The sequence below is a fragment of the Scyliorhinus torazame genome, chromosome 11 (assembly GCF_047496885.1).
Source record: "Scyliorhinus torazame isolate Kashiwa2021f chromosome 11, sScyTor2.1, whole genome shotgun sequence".
In the NCBI taxonomy this organism is placed as follows: domain Eukaryota; kingdom Metazoa; phylum Chordata; class Chondrichthyes; order Carcharhiniformes; family Scyliorhinidae; genus Scyliorhinus; species Scyliorhinus torazame.
Genome location: NC_092717.1, coordinates 63,048,598 through 63,070,094, shown reverse-complemented (window position 1 = coordinate 63,070,094; position 21,497 = coordinate 63,048,598). Strand labels below are relative to the sequence as shown.

The following is a 21,497-nucleotide window of genomic DNA, read 5'->3' as shown; positions in this document are numbered from 1 at the left end:
GAACACGGGTTCGATCCAAGCTCTGGGTCACTGTCCATGTAGAGCTTGCACGTTCTCCCCGTGCCTGTGTTGGTCTCACCGCCACACCCAAAGATGTGCAGGCTAAGTGGATTGGCCATGCTAAATTGCTCCTTAATTGGGGAAAAAAAAGAATCTAAATTTATTTTATTTTTTTAAAGAAGAACTGCTGTGCTGAAGGAGAACACTATTTCAAGCAATGCCATTGGATCCAGCACTTTAGAAAGAACTGGGAGCCAATCAAGAATGTCCTGCAAACTCTTCTGCTGGCTAATCAAGCAGCAATAGCGCATTGAGCATTGTTGATATTGGCCCTCAAGCCAAACGAATATGTCAGATCTTGGGCGTCATTCTCCGACCCCCCGCCGGGTCGGAGAATGGCCGTTGGCCGCCGTGAATCCCGCCCCCGCCCCCGCCGAAGTCTCCGAAGGGAGAAAAGTCGGCGGGGCGTTAATGGCGCCGCTGCCGCGGAGAATGTCACGGGTCTGCGCAAGGCAGCCGATTTTCGGCCTGCCGATATTCTCCCTTCCGGATGGGCCGAAGTCCCGTCGACGTGATGACCGTTCACGTCGACGTGAATCAAACCTCCTTTTCATCGGCGTGACCCGGTGCTCCAGGCTCACGCCGACCAGCGAGTAGGTGAGTGACGGCCTGGGGGGTTGGCTCTGGGCAGGAAATGGCGTGGCCGCAGACTGATTGCCTGAGGAGAGGTGTGTCTCGGCTTGTGTGTGTGTGCGGCGGGGGGGGGGGGGTGGGGGGGGTGGTTAGAGTAGGCTGGGCTCCGGGGGAGTGCCGGGAGGGGGTCCGTGCCGGGGTGGAGGTTGCGGGTTGTGGAGGGGGTCCGTGCCGGGGTGGAGTTTGGGGGGGGGGTCCGTGCTGGGGTGGAGGTTGGGGGTTGGGGAGGGGGTCCGTGCCGGGGTGGAGGTTGGGGAGGGGGTCTGTGCCGGGGTGGAGGTTGGGGAGGGGGTCCGTGCCGGGGTGGAGGTTGGGGGGGGGGTCCGTGCTGGGGTGGAGGTTGGGGGTTGGGGAGGGGGTCCGTGCCGGGGTGGAGGTTGGGGAGGGGGTCCGTGCCGGGGTGGAGGTTGGGGAGGGGGTCCGTGCCGGGGTGGAGGTTGGGGAGGGGGTCCGTGCCGGGGTGGAGGTTGGGGAGGGGGTCCGTGCCGGGGTGGAGGTTGGGGGGGGGTCCGTGCTGGGGTGGAGGTTGGGGGTTGGGGAGGGGGTCCATGCCGGGGTGGAGGTTGGGGGGGGGGTCCGTGCTGGGGTGGAGGTTGGGGGTTGGGGAGGGGGTCCGTGCCGGGGTGGAGGTTGGGGAGGGGGTCCGTGCCGGGGTGGAGGTTGGGGAGGGGGTCCGTGCCGGGGTGGAGGTTGGGGGGGGGTCCGTGCTGGGGTGGGTGTTGGGGAGGGGGTCCGTGCCGGGGTGGAGGTTGGGGGGGGGGGGGGTCCGTGCCGGGGTGGGTGATGGGAGGGCAAATGAGTTGGTCCACCTGGCCAGGTGCCAGCCTCCAACAGTTGGACCCATGCGGTCCATGCCACCTGGCTGGGGGGAGGAGGGGATATGGGCAATGATGACATGTCGTCGTTCCCCTCCCCCCCACCAGGCCGTCATGTTTTCAGACCATCCAGCGATGTTGGCCGCCGTGGTGGCAGCCGCTCATGTCTATGTTGCCCTGGATGAGGAGGAGGAGGAGGAGGAGGAGCGTGCCAGAGAGGCGGCGCAGGCTGCCGCAGAGGGGCAGGCGGCAGCCGCCCAGGCTGGAGGGACACCTGACCGACAGGACGAGGAGGGGGAGGAGGACGTCGCGGCCCCACGGCAACGGAGGCACCCGAGGGCGCCCCGTGTGTACCGGCCCCGGCAGTCATACCAGGACCTCACGGACCGGGAATGCAGGAGGAGACTCCGGATGAGCCGGGAAACCGTGGCACACATCTGCCACCTGCTGGCACACCTGTCACCGCGTGGCACTGGCGGGGGACACCCTCTCCCCGTGTCCGTCAAGGTTACGGTGGCCCTGAACTTTTATGCAACGGGGTCATTCCAGGCACCGAGTGGGGACCTGTCCGGCATATCGCAGACATCGGTGCATCGGTGCATCGGGGCAGTGACAGATGCCCTTTATGCCATGGCGCACCGCTACATCCGCTTCCCCGTGGACCGGGCCAGCCAAGATGCCCGGGCCGTGGGCTTCTCTGCCATTGCCGGGTTCCCCATGGTCCAGGGCGCGATCGATGGGATGCACGTCGCCGTGCGGCCACCTGCAGATAACAGGGCCGTGTTCACTAATAGGAAGGGGACCTATTCGATGAACGTACAGGTGGTCTGCGACCACCGCATGATGATCCTGCACGTCTGCGCCCGTCACCCAGGCAGTGTACACGACTCATTCGTGTTGTCGCGGTCATCCATCCCCGGCATGTACGAGGGACGCCATCCCCGGCTGAGGGGCTGGTTGCTGGGCGACAGGAGCTACCCATTGCGATCGTGGCTGATGACGCCTATACGGAGGCCACGCAATGAGGCGGAGAACCGCTACAATGATGCCCATGTAGCGACAAGGGGAGTGATCGACAGGTGCTTTGGTGTGCTGAAGATGCGTTTCAGGTGCCTGGACCTCTCTGGGGGCGCCCTCCAGTATCGGTCAGATAGGGTCGGCCGCATCATTGTGGTGTGCTGCGTCCTGCACAACATAGCCCAGCAGAGGGGCGATGTGCCGCAGGCAGAGGAGGGCGGAGTGGAGGAGCAGCAGGAAGAGGCCCAGTCCTCCCCAGATGAGGGGGATGGGGGCAATGGTCAGGGCAGACGGGGTAGACACAGACGGGTGGCTGTCCACCGTTACCGGCTGGCCCAGCGGGCACGGGACAGACTGATAGACGCCCGCTTCACTGACTAGATGGGCGTGGGAATCGGGTAGTATGGCCACAGACCGCACACCATGACAACAGCCGACCACCCACACCCCCCACCCATCCACCCACCCAGCACCCTCACCCCCCTCCCCAACCCCACCCGCATGCACACCACCCCCCCACTCCCAATTGCCGATCCACCGGCGGCACAACGGGCCGGGCTCACCCAGTTGCGGGTGGACGCGTGTCTATCGCAGGCCATGGAGAATGATGACAACCCGCCTCCGATGAGCTCCTGGCTCTACATCGTTGGACTATGTCTGACCCATGGCCACAGTACCACCATCCACCCGGACCATCCCTGCATGCGGCTGTGACACTGCAGCGCACGGTCCCGTCCTCTGCCCGGGGGATGTTGATGGCGGCCCAGGGGGAAGGGGGCAGACTCACCTGGGGCTGAGGTAAGACCACCCCTCACACACACACTTGCGCTCAACGTACATGACACCCCCGCACACTTTGGACAGAGCACAAAGGCAGCTTCGGTAGGTGTAACATTGACTTTAATAACCAAAGGAGTTCATGCACGTGCCCTAGCGCCTAAAACTCATCTGTGCCCTGCACCCGTGCCAACTTACTCAGTGTCTAATTGTTTGGCCTTACGGGCCCTTTGACTACGTCTACGTGGTTCCCCAGACGGTACAGCAGAACTGGAGGTGGACTCCTGTGATTCCTGCCCTCTGACACTGGATCCCTTTGGCGGCCGTTTCCTGGGGCGTCCTGGCCTAGATGGGCCAGGCTGCGGTCCGGGCGACTGGGATGGCGAGCTGCCAGCCTGTCCTGCCCGTTGCCCACCCGATGCACCTGGGACGGAAGGGGGGGAGTCCGAGGTGTTGCGGTGTACCGGGACCTCCCCTACAGAGGGAGCCGGGACGGACCACACCACCTCCTCCTCCCTCGGGGTGCCCGATGGCCCCCAGGCCTCTATATGGGTGGGGGATGCGAACGGACTGGCCATCCGACGCGCCCCCGACATCTGGCGCTGCCAGTCCTGGAGGCCCGTGCTGGTATCGACAGGGGTCTGCAGGTTTGCAGCCATGGAGCCCAGGGGGTTGTCGAACCCTGTCTGCGACAGTGCGACGCCAGCTCGCACATGGCCACTGGCGCCGATGCCCTCAGCGATGGCCTGCTGAGACTGGGCCATGGCCTGCAGAGACTGGGCCATGGCCTGCAGAGACTGGGCTATGGCCTGCTGAGACTGGGCCATGGCCTGCTGAGACTGGGCCATGGCCTGCTGAGACTGGGCTATGGCGTGCTGAGACTGGGCTATGGCGTTGAGCGCCTCTGCCATCTGGCGCTGGCACTGGCTCATGGCCTCCTGTGAGAGGGCAGCCATTTCCTGGGCCACAGGCGCCGCCTGCACGGAAGGCCCCAGGCCTCGCAAACCGTTCCCCATGTCTGACACCGTCGCACCCATTGCCTCCACCGCGGACGCCACCCGTGCGGTGTCAGCCTGGGTGGCACGCATGACCGGGACCACTCCCAGCTCCTGGACGCGGGTGGACTCCTCCACCTGCGACCGCAGCCGCCGCAAGCCACCCGTCACCCTATTCGCTCGTCTCCGTGTCGGTGGTTGCATCGGATCTATGTGTGGGTGTGGTAACTGCAGGAACCCGGGATCCATCTGGGCGGCAGATGTTCGCTTGGCCTGGGCTGCCCTCCGACCGCCCGGTCCCTCTGCTGCTCCTACCTCCACCTGCTGTACCGGGACGGCTGTGTTGTGCGCACCAGTGAGTGTACCAGACGCCTCATCACTAAAGTGCCCAACCATGGTGAGTGTTTCTGCGATGGTGGAGGGTGTTGGTGACAGCAGTGGCGTTGTGTCGTGCTCTTCGTCCCACTCTGAGTCCATGGCACTTTGGGGTGGGGGTTCGTCTCCACCCATCCACTCTGAGTCACTGTCCGGTATTTCGTCTTCCCGGGTAGGGGTGTCCTGGGTAGTGCTGTCCCGGGTAGTGCTGTCCCGGGTAGTGCTGTCCCGGGTAGAGCTGTCCCGGGTAGTGGTGTCCCGGGTAGGGGTGTCCTGGGTAGTGGTGTCCCGGGTAGGGGTGTCCTGGATAGTGGTGTCCTGGGTAGTGGTGTCCTGGCTCGGATGTGACGGGGGCCTGTGGCTGCCCCCCTCATCGCTGGGTGGTCGCTCCCGCACGTGACGGGGGTGTCGTCTCCCTGTTGCTCCAGGTCTCTCCGTCTCCCGTGGTCTCCGAGGGGCATCCTGCGGGCGTCGCATGCTGGAGGGTTCGGGTCTCTCCGTCTCCCGTGGTCTCCGAGGGGCATCCTGCGGGCGTCGCATGCTGGAGGGTGCGGGTCTCTCCGTCTCCCGTGGTCTCCGAGGGGCATCCTGCGGGCGTCGCATGCTGGAGGGTGCGGGTCTCTCCGTCTCCCGTGGTCTCCGAGGGGCATCCTGCGGGCGGTCTGCATCTGCGGGGATGGGTGCCTGGACGTTTGGTCCTGCGATACACAATGAAGCATGCATGGTTAGACATCAGGCAGTGATCAGGTGATACGGGAGAGGGGGATATAGGGGAGGGGGGATATGGGGACGGGCTGTTGGTGGCTCACTTGCTCGTGGGGCCCCGACCTCTGCTTCAGCAACCTCCCGGTCCTCAGGTCCGCCAGCCAGTTCCAGGGCCCTTTCCTCGTGTACGGTCAGTGGCCTCTCATCAGCGGGCCCTCCTCCAGTCCTCACATGCTCCCTATTGTTGTGTGCGCGCTTCTCCTGGGGGGGGGGGGGGGGTGGTGGCAGGGGTAAAACGCAACAGTGTTAGGCAGGTATATGAATGCACGCCATCGGTTGCGCGTGCATTGCAGAGGTTAAGGTTAGGGCTGGATTCACTTGGGGATATGGGGGATATGGGGGAGGGGGGGGATATGGGGGAGGGGGGATATGGGGGATATGGGGAGGGGGGATATGGGGGATATGGGGGAGGGGGGAATATGGGGGATATGGTGGAGGGGGGATATGGGGGATATGGGGGAGGGGGGATATGGGGGATATGGGGGGGGGATATGGGGGAGGGGGATATGGGGGATATGGGGGAGGGGGGATATGTGGGAGGGGGGATATGGGGAGGGGGGGATATGGGGAATATGGGGGAGGGGGGATATGGGGGAGGGGGGAATATGGGGGATATGGGGGAGGGGGGATATGGGGGAGGGGGGATATGGGGGAGGGGGGAATATGGGGGATATGGGGAGGGGGGATATGGGGGATATGGGGGAGGGGGGATATGGGGGAGGGGGGAATATGGGGGATATGGGGAGGGGGGATATGGGGGAGGGGGGATATGGGGAGGGGGGAATATGGGGGATATGTGGGAGGGGGGATATGGGGGAGGGGGGATATGGGGCATATGGGGGAGGGGGGATATGGGGGATATGGGGGAGGGGGGATATGGGGGAGGGGGGAATATGGGGGATATGGGGGAGGGGGGATATGGGGGAGGGGGGATATGGGGGAGGGGGGATATGGGGGATATGTGGGAGGGGGGATATGGGGAGGGGGAATATGGGGGATATGGGGGAGGGGGGATATGGGGGATATGGGGGATATGGGGGAGGGGGGATATGGGGGAGGGGGGATATGGGGGATATGGGGGAGGGGGGATATGGGGGAGGGGGGGATATGGGGGAGGGGGGATATGGGGGAGGGGGGATATGGGGGATATGGGGGATATGGGGGAGGGGGGGATATGGGGGAGGGTGGGATATGGGGAGGGGGGATTTGGGGGAGAGGGGATATGGGGGATATGGGGGACGCTCACCCTGCCTGCTCTGACGAGGTCGTTCACCTTCTTGTGGCACTGGGTGCCTGTCCGTGGTGTTAGGGCCACAGCGGTGACGGCCTCTGCCACCTCCCTCCACAGACGCCGGCTGTGGCGTGGGGCAACTCTGCGGCCGTGCCCGGGATACAGGGCGTCCCTCCTCTGCTCCACCGCATCCAGGAGCCCCTCCACATCGCGTGACTCGAACCTCGGGGCTGAGCGACGGCCAGCCATCAAGTCGGGTGTTGCGGTCGGCTGTTCCGGTCGGGTGGGGGGGAGCTGCGCGGCCTTATGAGCCGTCACGCCGTGCAGCGTGTATGACGCTGCACGGCGTGAACCACTGCGCAAGCGCGGATCCCGTTACGTCGCTGCTAGCCCATTTCGGGCCGCAGACTATCGGCCCATTTTTATGACGTGACGCAAGTGGGATTTGCGCCGTTTTTTGCGCCGATCGGCGGAGTTTCCGCCGATAACGGAGAATTTCGCCCCTTATTCGTGACAGTGGGACTGCTTGAGGAGTACAACCCTTGTAAAATCATTACAGTGACCGTTAGGGAAAACTGAGAGATACAACACATTGGGCGGAATTCTCCCCCCCCCACGCCGGGTGGGAGAATCGGCGGGGTGCCGCGCGAGTCCCGCCACGCCGCCCCGATACCCGCACGCGATTCTCCCCCCCCTCCAAACCAGCGCTTTGAGAATCACGCCTGGCTGCTCGGAGAATTGCCGCTCGATGTTTGCAAAAGGCGAGCGGCGATTCTCCGGCCCGGATGGGCCGAGCGGCCGTCCCAACACGACAGGTTCCCGCCGGCGCCGTCCGCTGCCGGCGGGAACTGCACTGGAACGCTGGGCGGGCGGCCTGGGGGGGGGGGGGGGGGGAGGAGGGAGAGGAGGGTTACTGCACCGGGGGGCCTCCGATGGTGTCTGGCCCGCGATCCGTGCCCACCGATCAGCGGGCCGGCCTCTCTAAAGGAGGACCTCCTTTCCTCCGCCGCCCCGCAAGATCCATCCGCCAACTTCTTGCGGGGCGGCCTCGGGCATGCGCGGATGACATCATGTACGCCACGCCAGCCACGTCATTGATGCGGCGTTGCTTTGTACGCGGCGCCAAGGCCCAGCACGCGTTAAATACATGAAACTGCTCCTAGCCCCCTGGGGGCGGGAGAATAGGGGGCTGGGAGTGGGCTCCGACACCGGAGTGAAACACTCCGGTTTTCACTCCGGCGTCGGGACTTTGACTATGTTTGGGAAAGTATTTTTGTCAGAAATGTTCCCTCAAAATTGCCATCAGAGATGAAAACAACAGATGCTCTACATAAGAGGAAGATTTTGAGTTTGTGAAAAGATATATTGAAATTTGGGCTCTTATTGTTTTTCTTAAATGGTTGGAAATTGTGGGCAGCAATTGAAGGAAGTTTCCAACAAGAGTGAGCTTCATGCTTGGCATTTATAAGTGGAAGTTGTTGCATTGGGTAAATAAAACAGGATATATGAGTTGATAAATCAGTGCAACTACTAGGAGCGCATTCTGCTGCCTGACTTAGAATGATGACTCCAGTGATTCACCAAGCCTACAATGAGATCCTATTAGCTCTGACTGGCATGTGGGTTGCTTATGTTTCACCATGGCACATACTTGACTATTACATCAGGAGGGAAATTACTGCAAACCTGGCCGGAATTCTCTGGCTGTTCACTGGCAGCAGGGTTCTCTGGTTCCAACGGCAGCACAACCCTACCCGCGGGTTTCCTGGCAGCATGTGTTGGCTTCAATGGGAATTTCCATTGAAAGCAGCGGTAACAGAGAATCCTGCCACCAGCGATTGGCGCACCACCTCCCGCTGCCAAGAAACACGCTGTCAGGAGACCGGAGAATCCCGCCCGATGCCCCTATATTGCCAGGGATCAGATGCAGTCCTTCAATTCATTGGCCCCTGTATGGATCAAATACAATACACCAGACTACCAGCAGAAGCAGATATGGCAGGAATGTGTGCACCGAAGCACGGTTTCTTAATTGTGCCTGCTTTGATAGAAAGCAGTACAGGTTGCGTGTCCCTTGTTCGAAATTCCATAATTCGTAAAGCTTAGAAATCCACACTTTTTCAATGTTGGCTGATCCTAGCACTGTGCCCCATTCATGGGGCTGAATACACATGCGTGTGTGTATCCTTCCAATTGACGGCACAAGTTTATTGCACTGATGAATTGAGCCCGGTACCTGATTCCCTGTCAGGAGGGCAGCCCTCGTCAGACACAGCACCGACCGGTGACTCCGAGCAGTGTCCCAGGGTCTTTGCAACACAGTATTCCAAAATTATAAAAATTCCAGAATACAAGACACTCTTGGCCCCTAGCATTTTGAATAAGGGATACTAAACCTGTATTTAAATATTCTCAAATTTCATTCTCATGATTAAATGACATTACGTTAAAGCTACTGTACCTGGAATAAGAGGAGGTACATATTGCACAGGGGTATCCTTTCTCCTTGGCTTTTTCTGTTCAATCTCAGCTTCCTTTGACTCATCTGTGGCTTTTTCTTTCTCACTTTCTTCATTTATTTCACAGGTTTTTATTAGCTGCTCTGAGAGGTTTGAAAGATCATCTGACAGAAAGAAATGTGCAGAAATAAATTGAATTGTACATTCCAAGTCACGATCATCAAAAGCCAATTATTATACGAGCAAGAAGAATGCAGCAGATAGTGATCTTCTTCAAGTGGCATCACTTCATTCAAATAGAGGAATAACCTTTTCAAACAGTGAGCAGCTGCACAAAATGATTAATGTGTAATTCTGTGACTTTGTGTTCCAGAGACACTGCACTGAGAGAAATCGAATGGGTGGGGAAATATACCGAAAACTGTTTCTTATCAGACAATTGTTATGACATGAATGGGAATCTGTACACGTACAAGCCCCATTCTGATGGTGCTAAATGTTGACTAAGTTAGCGGTTAATCATGACAAAGGTAAAAATAAGGAGTACAAAAGATGGAATGGTTACGTCATAGATCAAGGTCATTTGGCATGTTATGCCTGAGTCCGCTCTCTTTCAGAACAACTCAACAAGTTTTTCTTCCGTGTGCAAGGTGGGTGCTACACTTCAAGCACTTGCCTAATTATGTGACCATAAAGAATGTCCCAAATGCATAATTGTCATTGGCAGTTAATCTGGTGTGTCAATTGTGTACTTTACTGACACCATTTAAAGTCACCCAGTGTTTCTTCAAGAAACTTTGACTGCAGTTTGACTGCAGGGAACTGTCAGTAAAGTTCCAGTATAAACTACCAATCATCTATCCCCTTTTTCCTTCCTGGCTCGTGTGATGAAGAAAGTTTCTAAGAAAGTTGCCCAGCCGGAGTAGGCAAAGGGTCTTGAGTGTGCCACTGCCAGAAGCGTAGTACCAGGACATAGATGATATGCTCAAAGCTGTTTAATGACCTCACAAGGGTAGTTAAGGTAAGCCTCCTAATTATCATTACTCTTCAATTTGCTTTGCACTCCCATTTTGTTTCTCTTTATCCATTCATGGGATGTCTGTATTGATAACAAGGTCAGCATTCATTGCCCATCCTGAAAATTGCCCTTGCGAGGGTTAACATCTTGAATCACTGCAGTCCACGCAATATAGTGTATACCCAGAGCACTGTTTGGAAAGGAATTCCAAGATTTTTATCGAGCAATGGGAATGCTGATTATAGGGCAGAGTTTTGAGTTCACATTAGTCATCGGAAACTTACAGGATACTGCGAGGCCTGGATGGAGTGGACGTGGAGAGGATGTTTCCACTTGTAGGAAAAACTAGAACCAGAGGGCACAACCTCAGACTAAAGGGACGATCCTTTAAAACAGAGATGAGGAAGAATTTCTTCAGCCAGTGGGTGGTGAATCCGTGGAACTCGTTGTCACAGAAGGCTGTGGAGGCCAAATCACTGAGTGTCTTTAAGACAGAGGTAGATAGGGGTATGAGCGGGTAGTTTCAAGGGTCAACACAGGAGGTGTCCCAGGGTGGGGTCCAGTGAGACACCAGGCTGCATGGGCAGTGTGGGGGACTGTAAGGCTCCTTCCTATTTATTCCCTTATTTCCCCTTTCTTTCATTTTGCCATTGTCATTTTTATCCATGGGTGATTAATGGAAATATCTCTTTAAGTCAAGCAGCAGAGAGAATGAAGAATTCAGAAGTCACAGGAGCTTCAAACTTGTCGGCACCAGAGAGAGATGGGCTGGGACTCAGTTTGATTGATTGGCTGGGAGACAATTCATTGACTGGCAGCAGGTGGTGATTGGAACCTATCCCAGTGGATTGGTTTTCAGAGTCCCAAGGAGTTTCAGTTTGACTCCTGGATTCAGAAAGACAAGGACCTGATTTTTCTCCCTCCTCAGAAAGGCAGTGAGTGCTTTATTCATGCGGCTGCAGAAAATCTGAATGAACGAGTTTACAGGAAAAACATTACAAGCTGCAGCCAAAGAAGGACTCTCTCTCTCCCTCACTAGAAAAGCTTTAAGTCCTGTATTCCTAAAACTTCAGAGGCCTGAATGCATCCATAGTAAAAACCTTGAACTGAAAGTAAGTTTTGAAGAGAACCAGGGTGCTGGAAACACCCATTTCTCTCTTACTTACTGTTAGCAGAAGAAATTGCTATATGTGTCAGGATTGGTACAATAAAGATGTCTCAAAGTATTGTATTAGCCCAGATCAAGGGTAAATCAGCAGGCAAGGGCTTAAACATATACCAAGGCAAAACCAGCAAGCAATGGGTTAAAGTCACCCACATTGGGAATGATTTAATCATCTCACAGAGCATTTGAATATGAAAAGGGAAACACAGGAGGCCCCATTAAGTCTAAGGGATCCATTGTCCAACACATTTGCACCTCTTCTACAAGTTAAATATGTTGAGCACAAACCCATGAGGTTGTAAGGAAATATTGTATTCTTTAATCATTTTCCCATTACGGGGACCAGAAAATACTGATCACTTTGTATTGTTCCGAATGATTCAGTGATGTTAATACCTGCTTGTGACTCTGGAGAACTTTAAATATATATGCATGTAATTCTGAGGACAGGCAGAGCTGACTTTTGCAAGCTACGGGATAGTAGCAGAAGCTATTTCTCCGGTGTGCACACAGTTTTTCCGAATGAAATGAAGTTTTACCAACACCACGCGGTCGAGAGCAGACTTTGAGGTTTTTCTTCCCTCCTACAGTTGGCGTAGTCAGCAGGATATCAACACAGGACGACCGGCGACTATGTGGCTCCAAATCGGGAGGGTGTCTTTTAATATATCACCCATAGTTAGGGAGCGATCCCACATTAGTCGTTGGCTGGCCGTAAGTTGCGATCTTAAAGAACAAAATGGAGGAAGAGTCTGACCGCATGAGGTGAAGTAAAAATCATTGTGGGAAACCGGGTTGTCAGAAAGGAAAACTTGCTCAGGAACGTGCTTTGGAGATTGAAGTGCCTGGTCATAAGTAAAAACCCGTAGAACGAAATACCACGGGAGAAAGAGTTAGAAGGATCTCACCTAGTGTGAGAAAGGAGTAGCCGCAGGAGTAACCACGAGAGGGTAGAGCTGCGGAGGAGGAACTCTGCAAGAGTGGTGTGTGTGTGTGTGTGTGTGTGTGTGTGTGTGTGAGAGAGTGAACGGCAGAGATGGCTGGATCAGATAAAACAGGCAGCAAGAGCAAGGTAGAGCAAGATAGATGGGGGCCGGAGGGATCAATCATGCAGATGATTGTAACCCACAATAGTAAGTTAATTGCAAAGATGAGGGAGAAAGGATACAACCCAGACCCACCCGCGGCTGAGCAGAAGGCCTGGTGGGCAGGCCAAACCAAGAATAAGTATGAAAAGGGGTTAATAATTGCAACTGAAATTTTAAGGAACATAGGGTGCAAAGAATTGCAGGAGGCAAGAGTAGCAGCTGTAAGACGCACGCAGGAAGGGGACAGGTGAAAACCGCAGGGCAGATTTGTGGGGACTGTGACCCCGACCGCACCACGTGTCATGGAGGAGAGTGACTACGGGAATGACTGGGACAGTGCCGAGGGGGGAATGCACGGGGATTATGCATACCCCCCTCCTTATGAGGAAAAGGAGGAAACGCTACCTGTAGCCCCAATGCGTGTTGGGAGGAAAACGGTGGAGGGGCAAACCACTGAACAGCATATTCAAACGCCCTTCACAGCTGGGGAAAACAAATGATCTTGAACAAACTGCACTCTCTAAAATGACAGGATGATAATGGCCCTTTTTGAGATAAACTGGATGAATTACGGGAGGCTCATGGGTTAACCAAGTATGATATCCATTTATTGTTAAAGGCAAAGATTCCCGCACTGGTATGGGCAAGCATGCCACAACCATATAGGGATTGCACGTGGGTCTCGCAGAGGGATGGGGGTAACAAAGACGCCCGCTTTGCAACATTTAGAATGGCATAGAACATAGAACAGCACAGAAGAGGCCCTTAGGCCCTCGATGTTGTGCCGAGCCTTGTCCGAATCCAAGATCAAGCTATCCCACTCCCTGTCATTCTGGTGTGCTCCATGTGCCTATCCAATAACCGCTTGAAAGTTCCTAAAGTGTCCGACTCCACTATCACAGCCGGCAGTCCATTCCACACCCTAACCACTCTCTTGAGTAAAGAACCTACCTCGGACATCCCTCCTATATCTCCCACCCTGAATCTTATAGTTATGCCCCCTTATAGTTATGCTACATCCACCCGGGGAAATAGTCTCTGAACGTCCACTCTATCTATCCCCCTCATTATCTTATAAACCTCTATTAAGTCACCTCTCATCCTCCTCCACTTCAAAGAGAAAAGCCCTAGCTCCCTCAACCGTTCCTCATTGGACCTATCCTCCAAACCAGGCAGCATCCTGGTAAATCTCCTTTGCACCCTTTCCAATGATTCCACATCCTTCCTATAGTGAGGTGATCAGAACTGCACACAATACTCCAAATGTGGTCTCACCATGGTCATGTACAGTTTCAGCATAACCCCACGGCTCTCAAACTCAACGCCCCCTGTTAATAAACGCTAACACACTATAGGCCTTCTTCACGGCTCTGTCCACTTGAGTGGCAACCTTCAGAGATCTGTGGACAAGAACCCCAAGATCTCTCTTTTCCTCCACATTCCTCAGAACCCTGCCGTTGACCCTGTAATCCGCATTCAAATTTTTCCTACCAAAATGAATCACCTCGCACTTATCAGGGTTAAACTCCTCTTTTTTCGGCCCAGCTCTGCATCTTATCAATGTCTCTTTGCAGCCTACAACAGCCCTCCACCTCATCCACTACTCCACCAATCTTGGTGTCATCAGCAAATTTACTGACCCACCCTTCAGCCCCCTCCTCCAAGTCATTGATAAAAATCACAAATAACAGAGAACCCAGGACTGATCCCTGTGGTACACCGCTGGTAACTGGTCTCCAGTCTGAAAATTTTCCATCTACCACCACCCTCTGGCTTCTATGTGATAGCCAGTTACTTATCCAATTGGCCAAATTTACCTCTATCCCATACCTCCTTACTTTCTTCATGAGCCGACCATGGGGAACGCCTTACTAAAATCCATGTATATGACATCAACTGCTCTACCTTCATCTACACACTTAGTTACCTCCTCAAAGAATTCAATCAAATTTGTTAGGCTAGACTTACCCTTCACTAATCTGTGTTGACTATCCCAGATTAAGCTGCATCTTCCCAAATGGTCATAAATCTTATCCTTCAGGACCTTTTCCATTAACTTACCGACCACCAAAGTAAGACTAACAGGCCAATAATTACCTGGGTCATTCCTATTCCCTTTCTTGACCAGAGGAACAACATTCGCCACTCTCCAGTCCTCTGGCACTATCCCCGTGGACAGTGAGGACCCAAAGATCAAAGCCAAAGGCTCTGCAATCTCATCCCTTGCCTCCCAAAGAATCCTAGGATATATCCCATCTGGCCCAGGGGGACTTGTCGATCCTAAAATTTTTCAAAATTATTAATACATCCTTCCTCAGAACATCTACTTCCTCCAGCCTACCCGCCTGTATCACACTCTCATCCTCAAAAACATGGCCCCTCTCCTTGGTAAACACTGAAGAAAAGTATTCATTCAATGCCTCTCCTATCTCTTCTGACTCCATGCACAAGTTTCCACTACTGTCCTTGACCAGCCCTAACCTCACCCTGGTCATTCTTTTATTTCTCACATAAGAGTTAAAAGCCTTGGGGTTTTCCTTGACGCGACCTGCCAAGGACTTCTCATGCCCCCTCCTAGCTCTCCTAAGCCCTTTTTTAGCTCATTCCTTGCTATAAAGAACAAAGAAATGTACAGCACAGGAACAGGCCCTTCGGCCCTCCAAGCCCGTGCCGACCATGCTGCCCGACTAAACTACAATCTTCTACACTTCCTGGGTCCGTATCCTTCTATCCCCATCCTATTCATATATTTGTCAAGATGCCCCTTAAATGTCCCTATCGTCCCTGCTTCCACTACCTCCTCCGGTAGCGAGTTCCAGGCACCCACTACCCTCTGCGTAAAAAACTTGCCTCGTACATCTACTCTAAACCTTGCCCCTCTCACCTTAAACCTATGCCCCCTAGTAATTGACCCCTCTACCCTGGGGAAAAGCCTCTGACTATCCACTCTGTCTATGCCCCTCATAATTTTGTATACCTCTATCAGGTCGCCCCTCAACCTCCTTCGTTCCAGTGAGAACAAACCGAGTTTATTCTTTTTTTTAATTAAATATTTTATTGAAAATTTTTGGTCAACCAACACAGTACATTGTGCATTCTTTACACAATATTATAACAACATAAATAACAATGACCTATTTTATAAACAAAAAATGAATAAATAATAAATAACAAAAATGAAAACTAGCCCTAATTGGCAACTGCCTTGTCACAAGTAACACTCTCCAAAAATAGAATTTAACAGTCCAATATATAATTATCTGTAGCAACGACCTATACATACTATACAGTATATATTAACAACCCTGAGAGTCCTTCTGGTTCCTCCTCCCCCCCCCCCCCCCACCCCTCCCCCCCCCCCCCCCCCCCCCCCCCCCGATCCTGGGCTGCTGCTGCTGCCTTCTTTTTCCCATTCCGTCTATCTTTCTGCGAGGTATTCGACGAACGGTTGCCACTGCCTGGTGAACCCTTGAGCCGACCCCCTTAGGACGAACTTAATCCGCTCTAGCTTTATAAACCCCGCCATGTCATTTATCCAGGTCTCCACCCCCGGGGGCTTGGCTTCTTTCCACATTAGCAATATCCTGCGCCGGGCTACTAGGGACGCAAAGGCCAAAACATCGGCCTCTCTCGCCTCCTGCACTCCCGGCTCTTGTGCAACCCCAAATATAGCCAACCCCCAGCTTGGTTCGACCCGGACTCCGACTACTTTTGAAAGCACCTTTGTCACCCCCATCCAAAACCTCTGTAGTGCCGGGCATGACCAAAACATATGGGTATGATTCGCTGGGCTTCTCGAGCACCTCGCACACCTATCCTCCACCCCAAAAGATTTACTGAGCCGTGCTCCAGTCATATGTGCCCTGTGTAATACCTTAAACTGAATCAGGCTTAGCCTGGCACACGAGGACGACGAGTTTACCCTGCTTAGGGCATCTGCCCACAGCCCCTCCTCGATCTCCTCCCCCAGCTCTTCTTCCCATTTCCCTTTTAGTTCATCTACCATAGTCTCCCCTTCGTCCCTCATTTCCCTATATATATCTGACACCTTACCATCCCCCACCCATGTCTTTGAGATCACTCTGTCCTGCACCTCTTGTGTCGGTAGCTGCGGGAATTCCCTCACCTGTTGCCTCGCAAAAGCCCTCAGTTGCATATACCTGAATGCATTCCCTTGGGGCAACCCATATTTCTCGGTCAGCGCTCCCAGACTCGCGAACTTCCCATCCACAAACAGATCTTTCAGTTGCGTTATTCCTGCTCTTTGCCACATTCCATATCCCCCATCCATTCCCCCCGGGGCAAACCTATGGTTGTTTCTTATCGGGGACCCCCCCAAGGCTCCAGTCTTTCCCCTATGCCGTCTCCACTGTCCCCAAATCTTCAGTGTAGCCACCACCACCGGGCTTGTGGTGTAGTTCCTCGGTGAGAACGGCAATGGGGCTGTCACCATAGCCTGTAGGCTAGTCCCCCTACAGGACGCCCTCTCTAATCTCTTCCACGCCACTCCCTCCTCCTCTCCCATCCACTTACTCACCATTGAAATATTAGCGGCCCAATAATACTCTCTTAGGCTCGGTAGTGCCAGCCCCCCCTATCCCTGCTACGCTGTAAGAATCCCTTCCTCACTCTCGGGGTCTTCCCGGCCCACACAAAACCCATGATGCTCTTTTCAATCCTTTTAAAAAAAGCCTTCGTGATCACCACCGGGAGGCACTGAAACACAAAGAGGAATCTCGGGAGGACCACCATGTTAACCGCCTGCACCCTCCCTGCCATTGACAGGGATACCATAGCCCATCTCTTGAAATCCTCCTCCATCTGTTCCACCAACCGCGTTAAATTTAACCTATGCAATGTGCCCCAATTCTTAGCTATCTGGATCCCCAGGTAACGAAAGTCCCTTGTTACCTTCCTCAGCGGTAGGTCCTCTATTTCTCTACTCTGCTCCCCTGGATGCACCACAAACAACTCACTTTTCGCCATGTTCAATTTATACCCTGAAAAATCCCCAAACTCCCCAAGTATCCGCATTATTTCTGGCATCCCCTCCGCCGGGTCCGCCACGTATAGTAGCAAATCGTCCGCATACAAAGATACCCGGTGCTCTTCTCCTCCCCTAAGTACTCCCCTCCACTTCTTGGAACTCCTCAACGCTATCGCCAGGGGCTCAATCGCCAGTGCAAACAATAATGGGGACAGAGGGCATCCCTGCCTTGTCCCTCTATGGAGCCGAAAATATGCAGGTCCCCGTCCATTCGTGACCACGCTCGCCACTGGGGCCCTATACAACAGCTGCACCCATCTAACATACCCCTCTCCAAAACCAAATCTCCTCAACACCTCCCACAAATAATCCCACTCCACTCTATCAAATGCTTTCTCGGCATCCATCGCCACTACTATCTCCGTTTCTCCCTCTGGTGGGGCCATCATCATTACCCCTAACAACCTCCGTATATTCGTGTTCAGCTGTCTCCCCTTCACAAACCCAGTTTGGTCCTCGTGGACCACCCCCAGGACACATTCCTCTATTCTCATTGCCATTACCTTGGCCAGGACCTTGGCATCTACATTTAGGAGGGAAATAGGTCTATAGGACCCGCATTGTAGCGGGTCCTTTTCCTTCTTTAAGAGAAGCGATATCGTTGCTTCAGACATAGTCGGGGGCAGTTGTCCCCTTTCCTTTGCCTCATTAAAGGTCCTCGTCAGTACCGGGGCGAGCAAGTCCACATATTTTCTATAGAATTCGACTGGGAATCCATCCGGTCCCGGGGCCTTTCCCGCCTGCATGCTCCTAATTCCTTTCACCACTTCTTCTACCTCGATCTGTGCTCCCAGTCCCACCCTTTCCTGCTCTTCCACCTTGGGAAATTCCAGCCGATCCAAGAAGCCCATCATTCTCTCCCTCCCATCCGGGGGTTGAGCTTCATATAATTTTTTATAAAATGTCTTGAACACTCCATTCACTCTCTCCGCTCCCCGCTCCATCTCTCCTTCCTCATCCCTCACTCCCCCTATTTCCCTCGCTGCTCCCCTTTTCCTCAATTGGTGTGCCAGTAACCTGCTCGCCTTCTCCCCATATTCGTACTGTACACCCTGTGCCTTCCTCCATTGTGCCTCTGCATTGCCTGTAGTCAGCAAGTCAAATTCTACATGTAGCCTTTGCCTTTCCCTGTACAGTCCCTCCTCCGGTGCTTCCGCATATTGTCTGTCCACCCTCAAAAGTTCTTGCAGCAACCGCTCCCGTTCCTTACTCTCCTGCTTCCCTTTATGTGCCCTTATTGATATCAGCTCCCCTCTAACCACCGCCTTCAACGCCTCCCAGACCACTTCCACCTGGACCTCCCCATTATCATTGAGTTCCAAGTACTTTTCAATGCACCCCCTCACCCTTAGACACACCCCCTCATCTGCCATTAGTCCCATGTCCATTCTCCAGGGTGGGCGCCCTCCTGTTTCCTCCCCTATCTCCAAGTCCACCCAGTGTGGAGCGTGATCCGAAATGGCTATAGCCGTATACTCCGTTCCCCTCACCTTCGGGATCAATGCCCTACCCAGCACAAAAAAGTCTATTCGCGAGTAGACTTTATGGACATAGGAGAAAAACGAGAACTCCTTACTCCTAGGTCTGCTAAATCTCCACGGGTCTACACCTCCCATCTGCTCCATAAAATCTTTAAGCACCTTGGCTACTGCCGGCCTCCTTCCAGTCCTGGACTTCGACCTATCCAGCCCTGGTTCCAACACCGTATTAAAATCTCCTCCCATTATCAGCTTTCCCATCTCTAGGTCCGGAATGCGTCCTAGCATCCGCCTCATAAAATTGGCATCATCCCAGTTCGGGGCATATACGTTTACCAAAACCACCGTCGCCCCCTGTAGTTTGCCACTCACCATCACGTATCTGCCCCCGTTATCCGCCACTATAGTCTTTGCCTCGAACATTACCCGCTTCCCCACTAATATAGCCACCCCCCTGTTTTTCGCATCTAGCCCCGAATGGAACACCTGCCCCACCCATCCTTTGCGTAGCCTAACCTGGTCTATCAGTTTTAGGTGCGTTTCCTGTAACATAACCACATCTGCCTTAAGTTTCTTAAGGTGTGCGAGTACCCGTGCCCTCTTTATCGGCCCGTTCAGCCCTCTCACGTTCCACGTGATCAGCCGAGTTGGGGGGCTTCCTACCCCCCCCCCTTGTCGATTAGCCATTACCTTTTTCCAGCTCCTCGCCCAGTTCCCACGCAGCTGTATCTCCCCCACGCGGTGCCCCCCCCCGCCCATCCTCTCCCATACCAGCTCCCCCCTCTCCCCAGCAGCAGCAACCCAGTAATTCCCCCCTCCCACCCCCCCCGCTAGATCCCCCGCTAGCGTAATTACTCCCCCATGTTGCTCCCAGAAGTCAGCAAACTCTGGCTGACCTCGGCTTCCCCCCGTGACCTCGGCTCGCACCGTGCGACGCCCCCTCCTTCCTGCTTCTCTATTCCCGCCATGATTATCATAGCGCGGGAACCAAGCCCGCGCTTCTCCCTTGGCCCCGCCCCCAATGGCCAACGCCCCATCTCCTCCACCTCCCCTCCTCCCCCCATCACCACCTGTGGGAGAGAGAAAAGTTACCACATCGCAGGATTTGTACATAAAACCCCTCTTTGCCCCCCACATTCGCCCCACCACTTTGTTCGAACGTTCTTTTTAATAACCCGCTCATTCCAGTTTTTCTTCCACAATAAAAGTCCACGCTTCATCCGCCGTCTCAAAGTAGTGGTGCCTCCCTCGATATGTGACCCACAGTCTTGCCGGTTGCAGCATTCCAAATTTTATCTTCTTTTTATGAAGCACCGCCTTGGCCCGATTAAAGCTCGCCCTCCTTCTCGCCACCTCCGCACTCCAGTCTTGATAAACGCGGATCACCGCGTTCTCCCATTTACTGCTCCGAGTTTTCTTCGCCCATCTAAGGACCATTTCTCTATCCTTAAAACGGAGGAATCTCACCACTATGGCTCTGGGAATTTCTCCTGCTCTCGGTCCTCGCGCCATCACTCGGTATGCTCCCTCCACCTCCAACGGACCCGCCGGGGCCTCCGCTCCCATTAACGAGTGCAGCATCGTGCTCACATATGCCCCGACGTCCGCTCCCTCCACACCTTCAGGAAGACCAAGAATCCTCAGGTTGTTCCTCCTTGCGTTGTTTTCCAGTGCCTCCAACCTTTCCACACATCGTTTCTGATGTGCCTCCTGCGTCTCCGTCTTCACCACCAGGCCCTGTATATCGTCCTCATTCTCGGCTGCCTTTGCCTTCACGACCCGAAGCTCCCGCTCCTGGGTCTTTTGTTCCTCCTTTAGCCCTTTGATCGCCTGTAGTATCGGGGCCAACAGCTCTTTCTTCATTTCCTTTTTTATCTCTTCCACACAGCATTTCAAGAACTCTTGTTGTTCAGGGCCCCATGTTAAACTGCCACCTTCCGACGCCATCTTGGTTTTTGCTTGCCTTCCTTGCCGCTGTTCTAAAGGATCCACTGCAATCTGGCCACTCTCTCCTCCTTTTTCCATCCGTATCCAGGGGGGATTCCCTTCTGGTTTACCGCACAGTGTTTTTAGCCGTCAAAATTGCCGTTGGGGCTCCTATCAAGAGCCCAAAAGTCCGTTTCACAGGGAGCTGCCGAAACGTGCGACTCAGCTGGTCATCGCCGCACCCGGAAGTCCCAAAACCGAGTTTATTCAATCGCTCCTCATAGCTAATGCCCTCCATACCAGGCAACATTCTGGTAAATCTCTTCTGCACCCTCTCTAAAGCCTCCACATCCTTCTGGTAGTGTAGCGACCAGAATTGAACACTATACTCCAAGTGTGGCCTAACTAAGGTTCTATACAGCTGCAACATGACTTGCCAATTCTTATATTCAATGCCCCGGCCAATGAAGGCAAGCATGCCGTATGCCTTCTTGTCTACCTTCTCCACCTGTGTTGCCCCTTTCAATGACCTGTGGACCTGTACTCCTAGATCTCTTTGACTTTCAATACTCTTGAGGGTTCTACCATTCACTGTATACTCCCTACCTGCATTAGACCTTCCAAAATGCATTACCTCACATTTGTCCG

The 21,497-nt window shown here is 54.2% G+C and overlaps 1 protein-coding gene across 2 annotated transcripts in view; it reads right to left on the bottom strand.

Annotated features, from left to right (window-relative positions):
* The window catches only part of ppp1r17 (protein phosphatase 1 regulatory subunit 17), a 190,713-nt gene that overhangs the window by 37,683 nt on the left and 131,533 nt on the right, over positions 1-21,497 (bottom strand). For both annotated transcript variants that reach the window (XM_072467368.1, XM_072467369.1), the window contains exon 3: positions 9,130-9,291. In XM_072467368.1, the coding sequence (XP_072323469.1) occupies positions 9,130-9,291 (162 nt within the window). The remainder of the gene's footprint in view (positions 1-9,129; positions 9,292-21,497) is intronic.